General features: G+C 37.7%; 1 protein-coding gene across 1 annotated transcript in view; it reads left to right on the forward strand.

The window, feature by feature from the left end:
• Positions 1–10,949, forward strand: part of TNFRSF19 (TNF receptor superfamily member 19) — a 69,551-nt gene that overhangs the window by 44,360 nt on the left and 14,242 nt on the right. The window contains exon 6 of the mRNA XM_026857316.1: positions 10,631–10,795. Coding sequence (XP_026713117.1) covers positions 10,631–10,795 — 165 coding nt within the window. The remainder of the gene's footprint in view (positions 1–10,630; positions 10,796–10,949) is intronic.

The following is a 10,949-nucleotide window of genomic DNA, read 5'->3' on the forward strand; positions in this document are numbered from 1 at the left end:
TTTTTTTTTTTTTTCTGGGATAATATTTCATTCTGTGCTACATCCAGCAGTTCAAGTTTTCCCAGGTAGCTGGCAAATACTAATGAAATATTCTCAGTAGTACTTCACACCTAATTCATCATTTTCTGAAGACGGACCTAATGAAAAAACAGTACTTGGAGCGCAATATCCCACAACATCAACATCACCCCAACAAAGCTGCATTTTTTTTTTTTTGGTTATACCTCCAACTATTTGATCACTATCAAACCACCTCAGGAGAAAGGCAATCCCAACTGGGTATTCACAGTCCAGCATCACGTGCCATAAATGGTTTTGGAGCACTTTGGTCACTTTGGAGGGACTCGAGAGAGATTATACTCTTTGCTGCTTGAATCCCACAGGAACTGCTTGATATGGTACAGACTTTAGAAGGGGGTTGATGTCTTGGTGTGCAAGACTGAATATCTGTTTTTTCCATCTGATTAATATAAGGAATCCACACCTACACCATCCATCTACAGAGTCTCTCCCTCCAGTTCAGTTAGTGATAACCACAAAAATGCTAAACAGAACAAACAAGGATTTACCCTAAAGTAATCTGCAGGTGCCACATCAGCCAATCTTCCCTTCAGATACACACACAGAAAAGATAACACACAATATTTAGCAACCCACTCTTCTATTCTGTTTCATTACCACCTCCATGGAATATATATATATATATAAATACACAAGTATATATGGAATGAAGTGGGGGCAGGAAGAGTGAAGATACAGGAAAACGTAACATTTAAGTCCCTATAGTCAAGCTTATTGCTGCATAATCAGAGACAAGTAAATCCAAGAATCTGCAGAAATTCTGAGCCGTGATCAAAACTGGAACTTGTTTTCCTTACCCAAAACGTTGTTTGACTTTAGGGCATCGTAGTCTTCCACCTTCTGTATGTCCAAAAAAAAAAAAACAACCCAAAAAACCCAACCAAAAAAATCAACAACCACCCCACATTCAAAAGTAGTTGCCTTGCCTGGAAAATTTAACCTAAATTAGTGATATTTTAGCATAATTATAAACAGGAGAAAAGTAAGTGATGGGCATGCCTGAGTATTGTTTATTTAATTTTGTTGCATTCTACATTTCACGTGACTGTTGGCTATGCAAAGAGGTGTCCTTACTGCTGAAGCTTTACAACAAGGCAGATTCAACTGGAGAGAAGAAATAAGTTTTTACCAAGCTCTGTTTACAGCCTAGTTTCTAAAACAACCTCCATGGATGTAGCAGAGGAAGGAATTAATCGTCTGTCTTCATGCTTCTTGGCAAAGGGCTCTTAAGCTTTTACAGAAGGCAGAAACCATCATTACCTCCTCTTTCAAGAGTTGCATCTTTTTCTCCCCCCTCAATTTTAAAACAAGATCATAAACGTTTGTTCTCAGGAGAGTTTTAGGAGAAGATGGAAGCCCCTCTCTGCCATTTCGAGTAATTTACGGGAAGAACAAAATTCAGTGTGCTTCTCCAGGTTTCTACATCTATAGGCTGAGCATGGTGACTTTAGGCACCATTACTCAATGTGACAGATATTTCAGATTCTATTCTATGTGTAACTTTTTCTTTGCACTGTATAGGAAGTATGTGATCTGATACAGGCCTCCAGTTTCCCAGTTAGACACCTTGTATTTAAAAATTACAGATTTTAGCACTTAACTTCGTAACTTCTTTACATCTTTAAAGCCTGTGCCAAAAGGTCAAGTCCTTTGTCATGCTTCAAAATGGATACCAAAATCCAGTGGCTTCAGTTTTGTATGTGCATTGATTTTTAGATTATTCAAAAGCTTATCTGAAAGTTGTGGGACTTTTGTATATTTCTCATAAAGTTTCTCCCTTCAGAAATAACCTTATTAAAATACGATATAATAAATTCTTCCAGTGTCAAATGCATGGGCATGCACACATGTATTTCCAGATCTCTTTCAGTACTGTTTTTTTTATTAGTCACATCTTAGAAATAGGCTCTTTCTGCATGGATTTTCTAATAACTGGAATAAATTCCTTAGCATTTATGTTTTTTTCACATTCAGTAACAAAAAATGTTACTATTTTACAGAGATTTTGAAGAGTGGAGATGTCTCTAACCATCAGGATTTCATTTTCCTTACCCAGTTATTTCACATTTTAATTGTAGGCCAAGAATCAACAAGGGAAGGGTACTAAAATTTTATTTAATTTTTTATCTCTGCTGGAAGAGCTAGCTCTCTGGACTAGATGGGTTATTTGGCCAATTGAAAAACTTCCATTTTAAGAAAAATAAGCAGAGGATCCTGCACATAATTAGATATTCATAGAATCACAGAATCGTCTAGGTTGGAAAAGATCTTGAAGATTGTCTAGTCCAAATATTAACTCTATGTACCCAACTACACCAGATCCCTCAGCGCTATGTCAACCCGACTCTTAAACCCCTCCAGGGATGGGGACTCCACCACCTCCCTGGGCAGCTCATTCCAACGCCTGACAACCCCTTCTGGAAAGAAATGCTTCCTAGTATCTAGTCTAAACCTTCCCAAGTGCAACTTGAGGCCATTCCCTCTTGTCCTATCGCTTGTTACTTGATAAAAGAGACTCATCCCCAGCTCTCTGCAGCCTCCTTTCAGGGAGCTGTAGAGGGCGATGAGGTCTCCCCTCAGCCTCCTCTTCTCCAGACTAAACACCCCCAGTTCCCTCAGCCGCTCCCCGTACGACCTGTGCTCCAGACCCTGCACCAGCTCCGTTGCCCTTCTCTGGACACGCTCGAGTCATTCAATGTCCTTTTTGTAGTGAGGGGCCCAAAACTGAACACAGGAATCGAGGTGCGGCCTCACCAGTGCCGAGTACAGGGGTCAGATCCCTCCCCTGTCCCTGCTGGCCACGCTAGTGCTGACACAAGCCAGGATGCCATTGGCCTTCTTGGCCCCCTGGGCACACTGCTGCTTCCTGTTCAGCCGGCTGTCAATCAACTTCCCCAGGTCCCTCTCTGACTGGCAGCTCTCCAGCCACTCCTCCCCAAGCCTGTAGCGCTGCTGGGGGTTGTTGTGGCCCAAGGGCAGCCCCTGGCATTTGGCCTTATGGAAACTCCTCCAGTTGGGCTCAGCCCATGGCTCCAGCCTGTCCAGGTCTCTCTGCAGAGCCTCCCTACCCTCGAGCAGATCAACACTCCCACCCAACTGGGTGTCATCTGCAAACTGACTGAGGGTGCACTCGATCCCCTCCTCTAGATCATCAATAAAGATGTTAAACAGGAGTGGCCCCAAAACTGAGCCCTGGGGGACACCACTTGTGACCGGCCCCCAACTGACAGGCTAAGAGAGTTCAGGTTGTTCACCCTGGAGAAGAGAAGGCTCCAGGGATACCTTATTGTGGCCTTCCAGTACCTAAAGAGGGCTTACAGGAAAGCTGGAGAGGGACTCTATCAGGGAGTGTAGTGACAGAGCAAGGGGTAATGATTTTAAACTGAAAGAAGGTAGATTTAAGTCAGATGTTAGGAAGAAATTCTTTCCTGTGAGGGTGGTGAGACACTGGCACAGGTTGCCCAGAGAAGCTGTGGCTGCCCCCTCCCTGGCAGTGTTCAGGGCCAGGTTGGACGGGGCTTTGAGCAACCTGGGCTAGTGAAAGGTGTCCCTGCATATGGCAGGGGGGTTGGAAGTGGATGATCGTTAAGGTCCCTCCCAACCCGAACAATTCTGTGTTTATATGGGTAATGCCTTGTATAATCATTTTGGAACTGAGAACAGTAGAGCGTGTATACAAGCAGTAACTGTCATAAACAGACTTAATTGACTCAAATACTGCACCAGGTTGGTTTTTTTCTTTAACAGATTATTTCTGAAGATGAAGTGGGACTGTACATGCAGAGTACAGAACAGATACTTTCTACTTTCCTCTTCTGATGAAAAGAGAAAGCAACTTTCATAGCCTGGGTGGGATAGGTGCATTCTATAGTTGTATTTGAACAAGAGAATATCCTAAAATACTGTGTTCTTTTTCACAGAATGTCTGGAAAACACTTTGGTTTAAAAGTACAAGTTAGTAGTGAAGTAGGGAAATAGGTTTTATGCTGTACCTAGCAATCTCATATGTTCTTACACAAACTGTATGTGATACTGATTTAACATATGAAAACACCTCAGAAGGAAACTGGATTTTCTGCAAAATAGATATTAAGATACTCTCAGCTGTCAGAAGTACAAAGTGAGCTGCTAGAAGCAAAAGTTAGAAGGGTAATTGCTGACAACACCACAGTCATATTATAGCAATATATACTTTGTGCCGCCAGATCATGCTATTTCCTATTTATGGTGGAGAGACACAGTCTTTTCACATTGATAACCAGTTATGTTGTGGGGGGAGAATATGTAGTTCAGCAGTGACATGGATTTTATGTCACTTCCTCTGATTTTTTGCCTACTCTTAGGTTTTTTTAGGTTATTTGAGGGTACCGGTGATTTGAGGCTTTATTCTCCTGTAGTGTTATTTTTAAATGGCTAGACAGTTCTCAAAGGCGAAAGTTTTGTATGAAACAATATTAATTTTGTGCCCTTGTATCAGTTCAATTTAGACCATGGTGGTACCAAGGTACCATGATAGTACCAAGAATTAACATCTCTTAGTTGCTAGAAGAAAAACATGTTGCAGAGGTTGACTATGCCTTACAGACATAGCAGTGTGTATCCAGTACTGTGGAGTTCTTATGTGTTTTAAATTCACATACACAGTGTAATTGTTCTACCATTTTAAACATAAAAGGCTGTCAGCAGTTAGAGTTTGTGAAAATACACAGTGCAAGAGAAATGGTCTTGGAAAAGAATAAATCAGATTCCAAATATTTTAATTTATAAGCACATTTCTCAGGATTTCCAAACAATGGGTAAATACTTGAATAGTCATTTTCTCCCCTAGGGCTTTTTGGTGCGTTTGTTAAAAAAAAAAATAACAAAACCAGCAAAATAAAACAAAAAAGTTGTAGGGTACTAACTTGGAAATGAAAGGCTTTAAAGTCAGCAGTTGGAGTACATTTGAAAAATGTGGTTTGACATGATGAACTTCTGGGTGTAGGCCATGCACGCAAATGGCTGTCCTCTTACAGATGTTGGGAGACTGACTCTCTCCGTGTTTACCACAGTCTCCAACAGTAATGTTTAATAAAGTTTCTTACCTCCTACTTGAAAGATCATGAGAAGGAAGGCAATCTGCTGCTTTGTAAAGACTCAGAAATATACTCAAGGCAACTTATTTTTCATTGATGTTAACACTCAGTAGTATATATTTCACATGTATTTTATATATATACATATATAATACGGATTATATATACACACATCATGTTTATACATAATAACATGCTTTTGCTTGTTGGGGATTAGATAGAAGTATTGCCTTTTCACTTTTAAATGAACATAAACATCTTTTAAACTTTTTCATAATGAAGGAGTTTCAAGATAAGTCACATTGCCTTGCATTTTCCATGGATCAGCAGCACACATACAGATACCCACTGCAGTTCAGCTGACAGGCAGTAACTTGTTAAATTACTGTAACTTGAGGGTATGTCTGAGGCCTTAATTCTTGTCAAATTAAGGTTGATACACTGACTTGTGCCAATCAGCATAAAAGTAGTGGGCAAAGTCTTTTAATAACAGGTAAATGCTCCTTTCCCCTCTCTTGACCAGAAATACCCATATTCCAGGAATTATCAACTTTTAAATATACTTTTGTATCTTATTTTAGTGTTGATTGTAAAAGACGGCACTCTATCCAATGTTACCATGTTATTGCTATCTAAGTGGAGTTCTAATTAGCTTTCTTTTATTGAATAAACTCTCTTTGAGTTAGCATTGAACTAACATGGTAAGGAAGAAAACCCAAGCATAATCATATTTTATGCTCCTCAATTTAGGTGATTATTATATTATTATTATATTATTATTTATTATATCCATGGAAGAGATGTAAAATGTTGTAAATTCTGTTTTCACATAGTTAATCTACCACAGAAAGCTTTCTTTAGATGTTCTGATTCCAGTAGTGACTGTAACTAATCATGGTTCTGAAAAAAAAATCTGAGAAAATAAACATGAAATAAGTGGTAAAGGAAGCCTCTTTACATTTTGTCTTGTCTCTGGTTGTTTGGTATAACAGGCTGAAAATTAAGCTATTCTGTTTATTGGCAGAACTTACAGTGATACATCTGGGATTCATATGTTCTGTATTAGCTCAGTTACTGCTATTTAACCATCTTGGATTAACAGAAATTTCACTTGCTTTTAAGACTGACACCTTTGCATACACTGACATTACAATGTACTTATTGGTTAATTAAGGGCAGAATGTGTATTTAGGCCTACTGCTCAATATTATGCAGGAGACAGCTTGGTATTTTGGGTAATTCTTTTTTAGCACTAGCACATTTCTGGAGTATGTTGGAACTAAGATTTTGTAGAAGGAAATCTGTTTCTTAAAGAAAATGTAATTTTTGTTTTATTTTTGTGATGCATAATCTGCACATGCTTTCCGAAATCATAAACCAGTGTGCACCTCCTCCCTCTCTTAACGTATCACATCAAATTCACTGTGTTTAATTACATATTTAAATTTAATCATGTAATCATTTAATAGATGTAACTGCATGTTTAAATTCTAAAATGCACCTCCTTGCTTTACTGAAGTGGGACCATTAAGTCTGTGAGCCTGAAAAGAAAGAGAGAGTTTATGAAAATGCATACATATCTGAGTAACACTGAAAGTAGAGTTCAGCAATGCCCAACGGGCCACTGCTACAATAGCAATCCACTCCTGAAATGTTGGTCTCTGCAGGGAAGATCACTATCATTATAATTAGAGCTACACTACAATGGACTGCTCATAGTAGCTATTTCAAAAAGTTCTTTGAAGGTGAAGATGAGTGGTAGGCATTCTCAGGAATAGAAAATTGCTTTCTCAAGAAAAAAAAAAAAAAAAAAAGTCAACCAAATAAAATAAATCTTAAATAACTACATGGCTAAAATAAATTTTTGCCATCCTAGTGTAAAATAAAACAGCTGTATTTCCAGTTTGGATGTTGCTGATGGGCACTAAAAAAATGTCATTTATAATTTCTCAGAATATGTAATTATACTTGCACATAGATGAGCAAATGAAGACAAAAATATAGCAGGTCCACCTCCAGTGCTGCTGTTCTGCTTTTGCTTTCTAAATTAACAAATTTTTTTTGTTCTGATTATGAAGGCTTAATTTCTGTTTAGTACTTTTAGGTAGGTACATTGACCCTGTGTCAGTATAAATATATTGATATAAAATATCCAACCCAATATAAATATATTGATATAAAAAAATATTTGAAGATATTCTGCTAGTTTTTTATTGTCTTGTTTTTAAATACTTGTCCAGCCTGTATTTAACCTTCTAAAGACTGGATCAAGCAGTTGACTAAAATTGAAAACCATGTATCAAACCACAGTCCTTGGTTTTCACACCAAAGCCAGTACATGTTGCTGTATAGATAGCTTTTTTATATATATAATTTTACTGTTCTCACAGAACAAGATCCTGGAACTTTATATACCAGGCAGAAATTTCTGCAGTCTGTCAAAACTGTAAACTTAAAACTAGAGTTGCAAGAATCCTAGAAGCTGAGTGAAAAGTTTTCTCTGTGGAGGATTGCACTGTTTCTGCCAAGAGCACTGAAGTTACAATGAAAAGATTACAACACTGGTTGCTTTTTCTTTTAAGTAACAATGAAGATCTGGAAAAGAGGTCTGTGAGTAGTAGGAATTATAGAAAAACATAAAGAGAAGAACAGGTAATAATTATTTAAGAGGAAAAGAACCTCAGACGCTGAATTGGAATTTTATTCTGTTATCTGGAACACAAATAATAGAGAGACCATCTGCTATGATAATGAAATTGGTAACATTCAGTACAAGGACAGAGTTTCAAAATGTATTTCTAGTTCATGTAGGAGATATCAACCTCTTTATTGCCTTGAAGTTTGAGATCTGTATTTTAGTAACTCAGAATCACAGAATGGTTGAGGTAGGAAGTGGAGATCATCTGGTTCAACCCCCCTGCTCAAGTAGAGTTCCCTAGAGCTGGTTGCCCAAGACCATGTCCAGATGGCTTCTAAGCATCTTGAAAGAGGGAGACTCCACAACCACTGTGGTCAATCTGTGCCAGTGCTGGGTCCCCCTCACAGTTGAAAAAGTGTTTCCTGATGTTCAGAGGGAACCTCCTGTGTTACAGTTTATGCCCATGGCCTCTGGTCTACTGAGAAGAGCCTGGTCTGTTCTTTTTGCACCCTCCCTTCAAGGACTTACCTACACTGATGAGGGTACCTGCTTGAGCCTTCTCCAGGCTGAGCAGTCCCAGCTCTCTCAGCCTTTCATCACAGGGGAGAGACTCCAATTCCTCAGTCATTTTTGTGGCCCTTTGCTGGACTGTCTCCAGTAGTTCCACTTTGTCAAATTTGGCAAGTTAATGGATATAGAAAAGATATGCTATAAATTTGTTGATGTGTTGGTGGAACATAGAAGTACAAATCAAAGGTAAATAGAAATATTCAAGCAGATGTAAATGCAGTAACACTTGTTTTTCTCACACTGAAATCAGGAAATTAACAACTAAACATTCTTCTGAATAATAGCTGTGATCTGCCCTCTTCACCTTTTAATCTGTTCCACTTACTTTTATCTCTTCACATGCCAGCAACTACATAATACTATAATCCACAGAAACTCTTTATTTAAGTTTTGTGTCTTTTTAAAAATAAAATCTGGATTCTTAGTTCTTCCTAGAAGTTAATATTTTCTTTGGTGTAAGTGGTCTGAAGACTTAGAATTGGATGTAATAAAGTTGATTTTCAAAATACCTAGCTTTTTGACACTCGGCCATTATAAGAAAGCAATGTGATAGTGCAAATGCTTTGCTGCCCACGTTTGAGGTGTGTTGAGGAAATAGCATAATTATTTGAGAAAAGTATTCCTGAGTAATACAATTCCACAGCTTGCACTAAGTTAATAAGTGAGTTCTCTTCTGCTATTACTATATTGCAGTTAGGATATCAAGCAATTGTATATATGTACAATTTGATTAGTGATTTTAATATACTCTGGCAGACATTTATCTCCCAATTTAAACATATGGACCTTCTTTTAGGAATTACAGTCTTTAGGTTTTAACCAAAGATTTTCAGGGGGAAATAGGCATGTTTAACTTATTTTTTAAGTTAATAAAATACAGCTTGTGTTTTGGTTTTGTTGGGTTTTTTTTAATTTACTGTCAGAGAAATAATGTTTTGTTCCTTTTCTCATAAAATATTGTTGAATTGATGTGAACTTCAAAGTAGATGGAAACAGATGAGCTATCAGAATTATTAAGTTGCTAAAAAATCATTTTAGAACAAAAAAGAACATCTGAAGAAGAACAACGAAGCTGGTGAAGGGTCTAGAGAACAGGTTTCATGAGGTCATGAGGAGCAGTTGAGGGAACTGATTGTTTAGCCTGGAGAAAAGGAGGTTCAGGGGAGACCTCATTGCTCCTGAAAGGAGGTTGTAGTGAGGTGGGTGTTGTATTTTTCCAAAGTAACAAGGGATAGGGTAAGAGGAAACAGCCTCAAGTTGTGCTAGGGAGGGTTTAGATTGGGTTTTAGGAAAAATTTCTTCACCAGAAGGGTTGTCAAGCACCAGAACAGCTGTCCAGGGAAGTGGTTGAGTCACCATCCCTGGAGGTATTTAAAAGATGTGTAGATGTGGTGCTTAGGGGCATGGTTTAGTGGTGGACTTGGCAGTGCAAGGTTAACAGTTGGAGAGTCTTTTCCAACTTAAGTGATTTTATGAATTTAATTTTAATACACCTTTTGTAATTTAGGATACTTTCAATAGTCGTTTCAATATATTTTTATTACTTTCCATGAAAAAGTAACAATTTTTGTAAAAGCTAGAAACGTTACTTAACTCTTTACTAATATGGATATAAAGTCAATTTGCTGAATTTTTAGGAGAGGTATTGTCTGTATTAAAAAACTATCACTAAAAAAAAAAAAAAGTAACACTGTTGAAATCCTGGATTTGATCCTAGAAATGGCCATGGTGTCATCACATACACAATCAAGCAAAATGGCACCTTTGACAGCATTTGAACTTTCTGTGGGTGTCTCAGTTCTCAGAAAGTTTCCTTATTAAGACAAGGTCATGTATTTATGACTCCCTCTAGTGGATAGCTTCCTGAACTAGGAAATATTCTCCATATTAAAGTCATGTGACATCATTAAAAATTCAGATCTCCTTGTTTTCATCATAAAGATCTGATTCCATTCTCATGGACAGTGAGAATGCCTTTGTATGCATCTTCACTCATTACCACTCATTTTGCAATATATTTTTTTAAAGGTTTTTCTGTAACGGGATTGCTGATAACCGTATCTATTTATACGTGCAATTAATGTTTATATATATTTATATATTATTTAGGTTTATATATTAGGTTTATTAGGTTTATATATTAGCAGATGGAACATCCTTTTTTGTGTGTGCTACAAACCACTTCTGTTTCCCAGACTTTCATTTACATGAGTATATTCCTGAAATGTTTACACTTTGCCTTAATTCTTACTAAATTATATTTCAGGTACCACCAAAGTAAACCTTGTGAAGATCCCATCAACTGCTTCCAGTCCTCGAGACACTGCACTAGCAGCTGTTATATGCAGCGCACTTGCAACAGTGCTCTTGGCTCTTCTTATTCTTTGTGTTATCTATTGTAAGAGGCAGTTTATGGAGAAGAAACCGAGCTGTAAGTTTCCAATTATTACTGTTTCTTTGTAATATTCATATACCAGTATTAGTGTGGCAAATCTCTCTGTAGGTAAATAAATGAAATTTCTACAGCATTCAAGGTAATTTAACATTGAGATGAACAAGCTTGCAGAAGCCCAAGACTAAATATC

Source organism: Athene cunicularia (genome assembly GCF_003259725.1).
Source record: "Athene cunicularia isolate RWA chromosome 1 unlocalized genomic scaffold, athCun1 chr1_part1, whole genome shotgun sequence".
NCBI classification, from domain to species: Eukaryota; Metazoa; Chordata; class Aves; order Strigiformes; family Strigidae; genus Athene; species Athene cunicularia.